This window comes from Ursus americanus, chromosome 12 (assembly GCF_024610735.1).
Source record: "Ursus americanus isolate L20-20 chromosome 12, mUrsAme1.1.p, whole genome shotgun sequence".
Lineage (NCBI taxonomy): Eukaryota > Metazoa > Chordata > Mammalia > Carnivora > Ursidae > Ursus > Ursus americanus.
Genome location: NC_142138.1, coordinates 10,399,097 through 10,413,838, shown reverse-complemented (window position 1 = coordinate 10,413,838; position 14,742 = coordinate 10,399,097). Strand labels below are relative to the sequence as shown.

At 38.8% G+C, this 14,742-nt stretch overlaps 1 protein-coding gene and 2 non-coding genes across 3 annotated transcripts in view; 2 read left to right on the top strand and 1 right to left on the bottom strand.

Moving 5' to 3' along the window:
• Positions 1–14,742, bottom strand: part of ZYG11A (zyg-11 family member A, cell cycle regulator) — a 70,372-nt gene that overhangs the window by 33,794 nt on the left and 21,836 nt on the right. Inside the window, exon 3 of the mRNA XM_045799515.1 lies at positions 1,994–2,745. Coding sequence (XP_045655471.1) covers positions 1,994–2,745 — 752 coding nt within the window. The remainder of the gene's footprint in view (positions 1–1,993; positions 2,746–14,742) is intronic.
• LOC123793838 (U6 spliceosomal RNA) lies at positions 1,062–1,167 on the top strand. The gene has a single exon (XR_006780080.1). It is a non-coding gene; the product is annotated as a U6 spliceosomal RNA (small nuclear RNA).
• On the top strand, positions 7,449–7,639 carry LOC123793846 (U2 spliceosomal RNA). The gene has a single exon (XR_006780087.2). It is a non-coding gene; the product is annotated as a U2 spliceosomal RNA (small nuclear RNA).

Genomic DNA, 14,742 nt, shown 5'->3' with positions numbered 1-14,742 from the left:
GATCTCATGGGTCATGAGACTGAGCCCTGTGTAGCACTCTGCACTCAATGGGAGTCTGCCTGGATATTCTCTCCCTCTGCCCCTCCCCCATTTGCGTGCTCTCTCTCTAAAATAAATAAATATTATTTAATAATATAAAAGAAATTCAAAATATAATTGCTATTTTCAAATCAAAAGAATGAAAATAGCTCTCTCCTTTTCTCCACCATCATGGTATGTGCAGTTGACTGTCTTTTGCCATGTCTTCTGACAAGACTTCAGAATCAAGCAATTGCTGGCCAAGAAACAAAAGCAGAAGCATCCCATTCCCCAGTGAATTCGGATGAAAACTGGTTATAAAATCCAGTACAACTCTAAGAAGCGGCACCGAAGAACAATCAAGCTGGGTCTACAAGAGATAGCACGAGATGGCACACATATTTACGCTGCATGAAGGTTACCAGCTCATATCCTATCACTCTGTAAACATCACTACTACCTTAACAACAGACATGTTTTATTGGGGAAATGATTTTTCTGTCACTATGCTTCTGCACTGGTAGGCTGGTTCAGTAATTATGTGAGAGCTTTTGTCGGGGGGGGGGGGGTAGGAAATAAAAATGTGAAAACAACTGGGGCACCCAGCTGGCTCAGTCGATGGAACATGTGACTCTTGATCTTTGGGTTGAGAGTTCAAGCCCCATGCTGGGCACAGTAAGCAAGTGAATGAATGAATGAATGAATGAATGAATGAATGAATACAACTAATGACTGTAAATTATTTTACTCTCTCACCCTAAAAGGAATTACATATGGTGTAATTATAAAGCATTTTAAAGCAGTGGTTCTGAACCTTGGCTGCATATTAGAATTACCTGGGAACTTTCAAAATTTTGATGTCCCTGCCAAGTCCCAGACCAATTAAATCAGAATATCTAGGAGATCAGACACAGGCATCAGTACATTTCAAAACTTCCAAAGTGATTACAATGTACAAATAAGGTAGAGAACCACTGTTTTAAAAAAGAAGTATTCTGAAACATAAATATTTAAATATATGCTGTTTTAAAAATAGCACGAGGGCTTGCTTCAGCAAGTGCATATACTAAAACTGGAACAATACAGAGAAGATCAGCATGGTCCCTATGCAAGGCTAATATGCAAATTTGTTAAGTGTTCCACATTTTAAAAAATTAAAAAAAAAATAGCCCCATGACTGGCCAAAAACTTATTCTGGCAATGTTCAAAACCTTTTTCTTTTTTTTTTTTTTTTAAAGGATTATTTATTTGAGAGAGAGAGAGAGAGAATGAGCACGAGTATGCATGCCAGCAGGGGGAGAGGCAGAAGAAGAGGAAAAGACAGAATCTCAAAACAGACTCCTCGCTAAGCATGGAGCCTGACACAGGGCTCAATCCCACAACTGTGAGATCACGACATTAGTGGAAATCAAGAGTTGGACACCTAACTGACTGAGCTATCCAGGAGCCCTGTCAAAACTTTTTCTCTTAAGACCCTTTCCAAAACTGTTTTCTTTCATACCTTCACCAAAAATGTTGATCACCTGCCTTACTAATTATATTTAGCTATTAAATAAAGGTAAACATTTAGTCACAAAGACTTGGACACACATCCTAGCTCTACCACTTAATATGCAGTTAGAGGATTAGCTTAACCTCTGAGCTTCCACTTCCTCATCTGTAAAATGGGAGGAATAAAGAGGAAAACAACATGTACAACGTGGCACCTGGTACACAGGAGGAAATGTATAAATGGCTATACCTACCATAACAAACTAGACTACAAGACCTGGAGGCCAGAACCATACCTTGTTTTAAGGTCGTAATTCCAGAACCCACCACGTGGTAGCTACACAGTAATTACTGTTAAGCTCCTTAAGGATTTTTTTTCTCTGTCTCTGTAACCCTAATACCTACTGTATATTCTTATGTACAACAAAAGCCTAATAACGTTCTTAACAAAGGAATCAAACTTATTTCAAATAAAAAAACAAACCCTCAAGCCTTGCTTTGCAGTAAAGAAGTCAGAGTAACCAGCATCCGTAGCCAACAGTCCCACAAATTGCATTGCGGGCCGCTGCCGTATAAACAGTTCTACAGCTCCATCGGTGATGCAGCTGCCCCCCGAAATATCCAGTGACACAACATGGGGCAGAATATCCTTTTGCTGCAGCAAATGAAAAGCTAAATCTGATTTGAGTTGCCTGTGATCAGAAATATCAAGGTGAAGCAGACATTTAAGTTCTCTAATAACTGCAAGAATTTGTGGTTTGGTCATAGTCAGACATTTCAGATAGTGCATTGTCAGAGATTTGAGTCGATCCTTACAGGTAAGGAGTGCAGAAATGTTAGTGACCAGAGTATTGGAGATATCCAAGCTTTCCAGTTTTGGTAATTGAGAAACATTAGCCAGGTCTTCACTATGAAAACAAACATTGAAAACACTTAAAATGCGAAGACCAGTGAGCTGACCAAAGAATAGCAGTCTTGAATCTCGAGGGATGCTTGCTGAGTCCAACAGGAGACACCGAAGGTTTTGCTGGATCCAGCTACTGCTGCAGAGTGCATGTACGATGTCTGGAATTGGGAGGTCAGTGTGCACTGCAGTAGCATCTAGCTCGATGACTTTGTGATGGCAGAAGGCTTTTGTGAATGCAGCTGCCGAGATTTTAGCTTTTTGAATATTGACCAGCTTCAGTTTCATTTGGTTGCCTTGGAAAATGCTTGCTGTTCTATCAGTCAGCTTGCCTATAAGAGAACCAAAACCAGCTTATAAGACAACTAAATTTCATGCCTTTTCCAGGAGGCATTGTGGCCGATGAACAATGACAGATGCTAATAATAACAGTGACTATATTTACTGCTTACTCTGTGCCAAGCATTGTTCTAAACCCTTTACTCAGATTATTTATTCTTTATAATACTTTAATAATATTGTAATACTATTATTACTATCATAACAGAGGAAACTGGAGCTTAAAGAGGTTAAGTAACTTGCTCAAAGTCAAAATACATGGCAGAATCAGGAATCAAACCATAGTTTTATCCATAGTAACCTTGTTCACAAAAAAAAAAAAAAAAAAGAAAAAAATAGGTAAATAAGTACAGGATATATAATACACAAATAACACCACTAATGATTACTTTTTTTTTTTTTTTAAGATTTTTTTTTTTTAATTTACTTCTTTGACAGAGAGAGACTGCCAGCGAGAGAGGGAACACAAGCAGGGGGAGTGGGAGAGGAAGCAGGCTCCCAGCAGAGCAGGGAGCCTGATGCCTGGCTTGATTCCAGGACCCTGGGATCATGACCTGAGCCAAAGGCAGACGCTTAACAACTGAGCCACCCAGGCGCCCCTACTAATGATTACTTTTAACCAAAATAATCAAGAGCCTCTGACAAGTCACTTACCTCTCTGGGCCTCATTTTCCTCATTTATAAAATAAATGGGTTATACTAGATTTTATTTAGAAAAGATTTACTAACCATCTTCTATGTGTGAGATCCTGTGTTAAGTAATGGGCACACAAGGTAATCAGACCCCTGTGACCAGAAGGAGTTCCAGTCTAGGAAGGCGTATCAGGCAAATAAATGTAATAGTGTATTGCGTGCAGTAGAGATTTGCAACAGCTATTGAACTAGTATAGATGAGATTAACTTTGGGAAAAGTTTTGAAGACTAAATAACAGTTTGAGGAGTGGGGGGAGAAGATGAAGGGTGGAAGAACATATCATAGACAAGGAAACACAAACCAGCAGATTATTTGAAAAGACCCTAAGTAGATCAACACTACTGAACACAGTGGTGTAAAAGCTAGAAAGGAAAGTGGAGAGGAAGGTAAAAGGCAGATGGGGCCTGTACACAAAGCTAGGAAACCTAGACTTTTATCCCATGGACAATTCAATTTTGAAGGAGAAAAAAATCGTCATTATATTTTTAGAAAGACCGGGGCACCTGGGTGGCTCAGTTGGTTAAGCATCTGCCTTTGACTCAGGTCATGACCCCAGGATCCTAGGGTCAAGTCCCACATCAGGCTCTCTGCTCAGCAGAGGAGTCTGCTTCTCCCTCTCTCTCCACCCCTTCCCCTGCTTGCACTCTCTCTCAAATAAATAAAATCTTAAGACAAAAAAAGAAAAAAAAAAAGACCAATTATGTGATTATAAAGAAATCAGGACAGTGTTTGGTGGGAGTGAGATGGGGCAAGATATTATTAATGTTTTTCATAATGCGAGATAAAGTTTAAACTAAGGCTGACAGAACATGGTGGCTGAACAGACTGGGTGAGAACAGAGAAAAAAAAAAGGTACATAAGCTGATTCCCAGCTTCTCAGTTTGAGTTGGGTTATGCTACCAAGACAGGAGGAAGAAGTCCCTATACTTCAGAGTTTGAGGAAGATTTCAGTACATTCATTCATACATTTATCCAACAAATACCAGCGATTGCTGTATGTGAAGTGCTAGCTATGCTAAATGCTAAGAATGGTGAATAAGACAAACATGGCTCCTCCCAACACAGAGTTTATTTACACCCTAGAGGGAGAACACTGAACAAGCAGAAAACTGCTAACATTAAAAATACAGTGAGAAAAAAATATATTGTGAGTTAAAAATAGAACTATGATCCAGCAATCGCACTACCAGGTATTTACCCAAAGAATACAAAAACTAATTCAAAGGGATACACCACCCTGATAGCAGCATTATCAACAACAGCCAAATTATAGAAATAGCCCAAGTGTCCACTGACTGATAAATGGATAAAGAAGAAGAGGTATGTATACACATATACATAAATGTACACACACACACCTGCGCACACAATGGAATATTACTCAGCCATAAAAAAGAATGAAATCTTACTATTTGCAATAACACAGATGGAGCTACAGAGTATTATGCTAAGCAAAATAAGTTACAAGAAAAACGAATACCAAAATCAAATACATATGATTTCACTCATGTGGAATTTAAGAAATAAAACAAAAAAACAAAGGGGAAAAAGAAGGTGAGAGGCAAGCCAAGAAAATGACTTTTGGACATCTGGGTGGCTCAGTCAGTAGAGTGTCCAGATCTTGGTCTTGGCTGATCTCAGGCAAGAGATCAATCCCCACGGCAGGCTCCACCCTGGGTAGGGAGAATACTTGGGATTCTCTCTCTCTCTGTCCTTCCACCCTCCCTGTCCCAATGTGCTCCCTCTCTCTCTCAAAAGAAAGAAAAGGAAAGAGAAAAGAAAAAAAAAAACAGAGTCTTAACTACAGAAAACAAAATGATGATGGGGGGGTGAGGCAGGGAGGGACAGGTTATAAACAGGTGATGGGGATTAAGGAGGGCACTTGTGATGAGCACTGGGTGATGTATGAAGTGCTAAATCACTAAATTGTACACCTGAAACTAGTATTACACTGTTTGTTAAATAACTGGAATTTAAATACAAACTTAAAAAATGTAGTAAGTGTTCTAAAGGAAAGAAACAAGAACATAATGCAACAGGGGTAAGGAAAGAAGGATGATAAGAATCTTCTGTCTCTCTGCAGGAGTTCCAGGAGGTGCTGTTTTAAGCTAAGACCTAAAGGACGTGAAAGATAAAAGGTCACTGTCATTCTAAATGGAAGGAAGAGCTAAAGTCCTGATATGGTTTTTTCTGTGAAATGAGGGGAAACCAATGTGGCTAAAGCACAGCTGATGAAGGGGATACCCACATCTGACAAGTCAGATCTTGCAGACCAGGGCCAAGAATTGACATTTTATTCTAAGTACAAGGAGAAGCCTTTCAAGGGTGACAGAGAAGTGGCCAGATCTGTTAAGAGGGCTGTTTGCTATCTGGCCGTTGTCAATGGGCAAAAGTGGAGGTAAGGAGGGCACTTGTGAGGTCAGGGGAGAGGAAAGAGAAAGGTGTCGCTGATAGGAGCTAAGAGGAAAAAGAATGCTTGAGATAGATATTTTGAAGGTATAAAATGTTTCAGTAGAACCAAGGAGAGAAAAAGGAAAAACGAAAAAGGACTCCTCCTGAGTGACTGAACAGCAAGGTAGATGGTCAAGTCATTTTGGAGATGGGGGAAATGGTAGTATAGCAGATGTTGTAATATGACACCTAGATTCTTTATAGGAACAAAGGACTTACTACTAGAGCTGCTGGGACCACCACCAGCTAATAGCCCTTATCTATGGGACATCAGCTGAAAAGAGTTGCCCCACCCAAGGTCACACCATTTCCCATGCAGACCCATATCCAAAACTGAGTTGGGAGGTATAAAGGTCCAGCCCTCACATCCCAACTCTACACAGATCTGAGTCATTGTTCCACCTTCAGGATTCCCCAAAAGATCAACTGAGGTATTCTAGATTCTATAAAGTTTAAACCTATGAGACTGAAGGATAAACACTTGGAATTAACTGGCATAGAGACAGTATTTAAAGCTGTGGGAATGGATAATATGGGAATCTAAGAGAAGGAGCAAGGACAAAATACTGAAAACATCTACATTTAAGGTCAATAGAATGAGGAAGAAGTCATAATAGCAAATACTAGCTGCTGAATGTTCTAAACATTTTAGACATATTAACTCTCTAACTGCTCATAAAACCCAATGAGGAAGGAATTATTATTACTCATGTTTTACAGATGAGTTGAACCACAGGAAAGTTAAAGTAACTGGCCCAAGGAAATATATCTAATAGTTATGACAGTGTACAAACCCAAACCGTCTGACACCAGAACCAGAACTCTTAAACCTTAATTTGTTCTGCCTTTCAAGGGAAGCTGGATAAGGAGACAGATCAGCAGCAGCCACTGAGGTAGGAAGAAAACCAGAAGACTATAAGGACTGAGTAGCCCAGAAAAGAAATACAGTATACACAGGATGCACCCTGGATTTGTGGTTCTGAAGTTTAGAATAAAAGTAGTGTGCTGGGAACTCTGGGGAATCAGAGTAGAAGTGGTAGCTAAGCCCCCCCCCCCAAAAAAAAGACCTATGGAATGTTGAAAGTAAGATGGGTACCCAAGATGGAACCTCAAGGAACGCAAAACACTTAAGGTACATAGAGAAAAACAAGAGCACACAAAGGAAATTGTGGAAGAGTAACCAGGGATGGGCGGGGGGGAACAAGAGAAAAATGAAATACTCAGGACACATGGGTGGCTCAACCAGTTAAGCGTCTGCCTTTGGCTCAGGTCATGATCCCAGGGTCCCAGGATCGAGTCCCGCATCAGGCTCCTTGCTTGGTGGGGAGTCTGCTTTTCCCTCTGCATGCTGCTCCCCTTGCTTCTGCCCTCTTTCTCTTTCACACAAATAAATAAATAAAATCTTTAAAAAAAACAGGAAAAGGAAATACTCTATGTCAGAAAGGTCAAGAGTAATTAATACTAAAAGTCAAAGGTACAAAAATCCCTGATGATTTAATGAATCTAGGCAACGCTCATTTATGGCCACCAAAATTGAAAAATTACAAATCCATCACTTCTCGGCCTTTTGACTAAGATCAAGTGTAGTATCTGTTCTTATCAGTTTAATATCTGATACGTCCTCTATCCGAGGACAATATATTAAATGGATTTTTGGAATTAGGAGATGGAATAGGAGCTTGCTCCGTCCACTCCACGCATCGACCTGGTATTGCAGTACTTCCAGGAATGGTGCACCCCCTTTGGGGGGAAATAAATGGCAAAAAACAACAACAACAACAACAACAACAACAAATTACAAAACCAGAGTTAATTAACTCCCTTAAGGAAGTACTGGGCCCTACCAAAAACATCAAACCTGAATCTCATCAAGCCTCTACAGCTAACTTCCAATTTAGAGAAATTACAAGGATCAGAGGAACATTCAAAAATCATAGTACTGTCAAACAATGGCAAAATCCAGACTGGAAACACTCTATATCGTTCCAATTTTAGTATATGTGCTGCCGAAGCGAGCACCAGACTGGAAACACTCTACATAACAAACCACAATGGTTTCTTTGAAAAAAATAACTGGAAAATCCCCAACACATGGAAATTAAACAATACACTGCTAAATAAACATATGGATCAAGGAAGAAATCTCAAATTTTAAATTTTGAACTACATGAAGACACAACTTATCAAAATTTGTGGGATAAAGTGAAAGCAGCGCTTAGAGGGAAAATTATAGTTCTGAATACATACATTAGAAAAGTAAGATCTAAAATTAATCATCTAAGTTTCCAACCTAGGAAACCAGAAAAAGAACTAAATCCAAAGTAAGCAGAAGAAAAGGAATAAATAATCAGAACAGAAATCAATGAAATCGAAAATGTGAAATCAATAGAAAAAAAAAATCAACAAAACCAAAAGTTGGTTCTTTGAAAAAATCTATAAAATCAGGATAACTGGGGCACCTGGGTGGCTCAGTAGGTCAAGCATTTGCCTTCGGCTCAGGTCATGATCCCAGGGTCCTGGGATGGAGCCCCACATCAGGCTCCCTGCTCAGTGGGGAGCCTGCTTCTCCCTCTCCCACTCCCTCTCCCCCCCTGCTTCTGTGTGCACTCTCTGTCAAAGAAATAAAAATTTAAAAAAATAATAATAATCAGACCAACTAAAGAAAAGTTAGCCTCCAGCCAGGCTAACTGAAAAAAACGAAAGAGAGGAGACAAATTACTAGCATCAAAAACGAAAGAGCAGACATCACTCTAGATCCCATGACTATTAAAAGGCTAAGAAAAGGAAGAAAAAAAAAAAAGAAAGAAAAGAATACTATGAACAACTAACTCCATGCCCACAAATATGATAACCTAAATGAAATGGACCAATTCCCTGAAAGACATAATCTGCCAAAACTCACACAAGAAGAAACAGATTATCTGAATAGGCTTATCTATTAAAGAAACTGAATCAAAAATTAATAACCTTCCAGGGTGCCTGGGTGGCACAGCGGTTAAGCATCTGCCTTCAGCTCAGGGCGTGATCCTGGCGTTATGGGATCGAGCCCCACATCAGGCTACTCCGCTATGAGCCTGCTTCTTCCTCTCCCACTCCCCCTGCTTGTGTTCCCTCTCTCGCTGGCTGTCTCTATCTCTGTCGAATAAATTAAAAAAAAAAAATCTTAAAAAAAAAAAATTAATAACCTTCCAAACAGAAAGCACCAGGTCCGGATGAGTTCACTGGTGAATTCTACCAAACACCGAAGGAAGAAATTATACCAGTCCTCCACAATTTCTTTCAAAGGACATACTTCCTAACTCATTCTTTGAGGCCAGCAATAGCCTAAACAGCAAAACCAAACAGATATCACAAAAGAAAATACTGACAAATAAATCTCATGAACACAGATGCAAAAATCCTCAACAAAATACCAGCAAACCAAATCCAACAATGTATAAAAAGAATTCCACACCACAACCAAATGAATTTATCCCAGTTATGGGAAGGCTGGTTCAACATTCAAAAATCAATTAATGTAATCCATCGTATCAATAGACTGAAAAAAGATCATATGATTAGATCAACAGAAGCAAAAAAAAAAAAAAAAGGCATTTGACAAAATCCAACACTCATTCCTAATAACAACTCTCGATAAACTACAGGAACTTCCTCAATTTGAAAAGCCTACCTACAAAAAATCTACAACTAACAAACTTAGTGGTGAGAAAGTCAAAACTTTCTCACTAAGATCAGGTACGAGGCAAGGATATCCCCTCTCACTACTCCTTTCTATAAATACCATACCATTACATCAGCACCCCAAAATAATGAAATACTTAAGTATAAATCTAATAAAATACATACAAGATCTATATGAGGAAAATTAGAAAACTCTGCTAAATGAAATAAACGAAAAAATAAATGGAGAGATATTCCATGTTCACAAATAAGAAGACAATATCATCTAGATACCAGTTTTTCCCATTATTCAGCCATAAAAAAGAATGAAATCTTACCACTTGCAACAACATGGATGGAGCTACAGAGTATAATGCTCAGTGAACTAAGTCAGTCAGAGACAGACACATATTGCATGAGTTCATTCATATGGAATTTAAGAAACAAAACAATGAGGAGAGGGGAAAAAGAGAGAGAGACAAACCAAGAAACAGATTCGATTGAGAACAAACTGATGGTTACGGGGGTGGGGGTGTGTGTGAAATAGGTGATGGGGATTAAGGAACGCACTGGGTGATATATGGACCTGGTGAATCACTAAATTGTACACCTGAAACTAATATAACACTATACATTAACTACATTGGAGTTAAATTTTAAAGAAAAAGTTCTCAGTTTTTCCCAACTTGATCTACAGATGCAATGCCAACCCTAAGAAAAATCCCAGCAGGTTATTTTTTGAATATCTTATTTGTGAAATAAGCTGACTCTAAAGTTTAAATGGAAGGCAAAAGACCCAGAAGAGCTGACATAGTATTGAGAGAGAAGAACGAACTTGGAAAGCTGACACTACTTAACTTCAAGACTTACTATAAAAGCTACAATAATCAAGACAGTGTGGTACTGGTGAAAGAATAGGGAAAAAGATGAATGGAACAGAAGAGAGAGCCCAGAAATAGACCCACATAAATATTGTCAACTGATCTTTGACAAAGGAACAAAGGCAATTCGATAGCTCAAATACAGTATCTTCAACGAATGATGTTGGAACAAACGGACATCCACATGAAAAAACAAAAACAAAACCACACATCTGGACACATACCTAACACCCTTCACAAAAATTAAAATAGATCATGCGCCTAAATGTAAAACACAAAATTATAAAACTCCTAGAAGATAACACAGGAGAAAACCAATGGGTATAGTGATGGCTTTTCAGATACAAAAAGACCCAATTCATGACAGAAATAATTGAGGGGCACCTAGCTGGCTAGGTTAGAAGACCATATGACTCTTGATCTCAGGGTCATGGGTCAGAGCCCCATGGAGGGTTAGAGATTACTTAAATCTATAAAATTTAAAAAAATAATAATAATTGATAAGCTGGACTTCATTAAAGTTAAAATCTTGGAGTGCCTGGGTGGCTTAGTTGGCTGGGTGTCCAACTCTTGGTTTCAGCTCAGGTTGTGATCTTGCGGTCATGGGATTGAGCCCCGTGACAGGCTCTGTGCTCAGTGCGGAATCCACCTCACGTTCTCTCTCCCTCTTCCTCTCATTCACACTCTATCAAATAAATAAATTACAACATTTTAAAAAATTAAAATCTTATGCCCCGTGAAAGAGTATATCAAGAGAATTAAAAGACAAGCCAGACTGGGAGAAAATCATTATAAAAGACATATCTGGTAAATTACTTATGCAAAGTATACAAAGAACTCATAACAATAAGAAAACAAATGAAAACAAACTTCCCAATTTAAAAACGGGCCAGAGGGGCACCTGGGTGGCTCAGTCGTTAAGCGTCTGCCTTCGGCCCAGGGCGTGATCCCAGGGTCCTGGGATCGAGCCCCTCATCGGGCTCCCTGCTCCGCCAGGAGCTTGCTTCTTCCTCTCCCACTCCCCCTGCTTGTGTTCCCTCCCTTGCTGGCTGTGTCCTTCTCTGTCAAATAAATAAATAAATAAAATCTTTAAAAACAAACAAACAAAAAACAGGCCAGAGACCTAAACAAACACCTCACCAAAGACAATATACAGATGGCAAATAAGCATACAGAAAGATGCTCCACATCATATGTCATGAGGGAAATGCAAATTAAGACAACAAGCAGACACTACTGTACACCTGTACCCCTATCAGAATGGCCCAAATTCAAAACACTGGTAACACCCAAAGCTGGGCAGGATGTGAAGCAACAGGAACTCTCACATTGCTGGTGGGAATGTAGAATGGTACAAAAGCCATTCTGGAAGACAGTCTGTCAGTTTTTTACAAAACTAAACATATTCTTACCACATGACCTAGCAATCATATTCCTAAAGGTCTTACCACATGACCTAGCAATCATATTCCTAAAGGAAGTGAAAACATGCCCACACAAAAACCTGCACAGGGACATTTATGGCAGTTTTGTTCGTAATTGCCAAAACTTGGAAGCAAGACATCCTTCAGTAGGTAAATGAATAAACTGTGGCACATCCAGACAATGGACTATTATTCAGCACTAAAAAGACATGAGCTAGGGGTGCCTGGGTGGCTCAGTCAGTTAAGTGGCCAACTCTTAATTTCAGCTCAGGGTCATGAGACCCAGCCCTGAGTCAGGCTCCATGCTAAGCAGGGAGTCTGCTTGAGATCCTCTCCCTCTCCCCCTGCTTGTGTGCTTGCTCTCTCTAAAATAAATAAATAAATCTTAAAAAAAGAAAAAGAAAAAAAGACATGAGATATTAAACTATAAAAGACATGGCAAAACACATATTACTGAGTGAAAGAAGCCAATCTGAAAAGGCTACATACTGTATGATTCCAAACATGCAAAACTATGGGGACAGTATAAAGATAAGTGACTGCCAAGAATGGGAGGAAGACATAAATATGCAGAGGACAGAAAACTTTTTGGGTAGTGAAAATACTCTGATATAGTGATGAATATGTCATTATACTTTCGTCCGAACACATAGAATACACAACACCAAGAGTGAACCCTAAGGTAAAACATGGACTCTGGGTGATTATGATGTGTCAAATGTAGGGTCACCCTTGGTTAAAAAAAAAAAAAAAAAAAAGTACCATTCTGATGAGTGATACTGACAACAGGATAGGCTATGCATATGTGGGGATAGAATTAACGAGAAATCTCTGTACCTCCTTCTCAATTTGGTTGTAAACCTAAACTACTCTAAAAAATACATTCTTAAAAAATACACAAAGATAGAGAAACATATACATACAGCATACATATTGCAAAATAATACAAGAGATACATGGAAAGCCTGTAGATTAAAAGAGGCCTAAAAACCCCATAACCATCACAATATACGGACCTCACCTGGATACTAATTAAAACAAAGGTTTTTAAAAGTTGTAAGAGGGGGGCGCCTGGGTGGCTGAGTTGGTTAGCAGCCAACTCTTAATTTCAGCTCAAGTCATAATCTCTGGGTCCTGGTTCAAGCCCTATGGGCTCCGCACTCAGCGGGGAGCCTGCTTCAGGACTCTCTCTCTCTCTCTCTCCCTCTCTAAAATAAATTAAGGGGCACCTGGGTAGCTCAAGTCATGTGGGTTCCAGCCCAACCTCGGGCACCCCGCTCAGCGGAGAATCTGGTTCAGGAGAAGCAGCCCCCACTCCCCCACACCAGCTTTTGCACATGCGTGCTCTCTGTCTCAAATAAATAAAATCTTTAAAAAACAAAAAAATAAAAAATAAAAATTTTTTAAAAAGTTGTAAGACAGTCAAAATGAACACTCACTATATTTGATAATATTAAAAATATTAGAATTTTAAGTGTGAAATGAAAATTAGTGTTATATATACACATATGTGTACACATATGTATACACACACATACACCCAAGTCCCCACCCACCAACTACATTTACAGTTGAAATGACAGAATATCTAGGATTTACTTCAAAATATGTGGGGGCAGGACAAGGGTGGGTAGAGGTATAGATGATACAAGATCGGCCAAGAGCTGATAATTGTCTAAGTTGAATATACTGAGGTTTAGTTTCTCTAGTATTGTACATTTCAAAATATTTACATAATAGTTTTTAAAAAATCTTGATTTTTAAAATCAAGAAAATTTTGATTTTTAAAAAATCAAATCTACAGAGAGATTAGAAGATATAAAATTTATCTTTTTTTCTTACTAAACTATATGCCTTCACTCTGAAGAATATATGGTGCTCCGAGGGTAAAAGACACAGGATAGAATGCATTTTCTTTTGCTTAAATTTTTGCAAATTTATTTAACTGGTGATATATAGCATCTTTATATTAAAACTAAATATGAGGGGTGCCCGGCTGGCTCAGTCAGAACATGTGACTCCTGATCTCAGGGTAACAAGTTTAAGCCCCACGCTGCACATGGAGCCTACTTTAAAAACTAGAATAAAATAAATAAATAAAATTGAATACTTCAAATCTGGGGGGAGGCGGGGACAGAATACAAAGCAGCACTTTCAGGGACTCCTTAAGAGGAACAGATCTCAGGGTTTATTTTCATAGCTTTACCTCCTAGCACAGTGTCTGCTGAGTAGTAGGGACTTGATAAATTAAGAAGTAAAAATACCTATAAGCACATGGTTATTTGTAAGAAATTTGCCACAAGTCTCTTGAAAAGGTTATCAAATAGTGACCTAGTAAAATTTCAGCCAAACAAGTCAACACATTAAGTGAACATATTAAAGCACAGATAACATGGTAGTTAAAAAACAAAACAAAAAAACCCCACTCTGGATCCAGAGTGCCTTGGTTCAAATCCTGACTGCCACTTCTGAGCTATACCACCTTGAACCAAAAGTTACTTAATCTCTCTGATCCTCAGTTTCTTCATCTATAAAAAGAGATAACAGAGGGGAAAAAAAATGAGAGAGATTAATAGTATATACAAAAAGTTCTTACTATAGTGTCTGCCAAAGTGTTAGCCATTATAACTTTAATGGCTTTATTATTATACAAACTTAATAACATAGGGCTGATATACCGCTTATCTCTACTGGGAAAAACTGATGGGGGGAGGGTTGTTCGTAATTAAACCACAGAATGCAAGTTCCCAATCTTCAGCCTCGTGGGAATTATCTTATGGATTCTTGTAGGAACTGTAGGAACTGTACCCTCGTGAAGTTATCTTATGGATTCTTGAACACCAAAGGTATTCTTTGTCTCCCATAAATAAACTGAGTAAC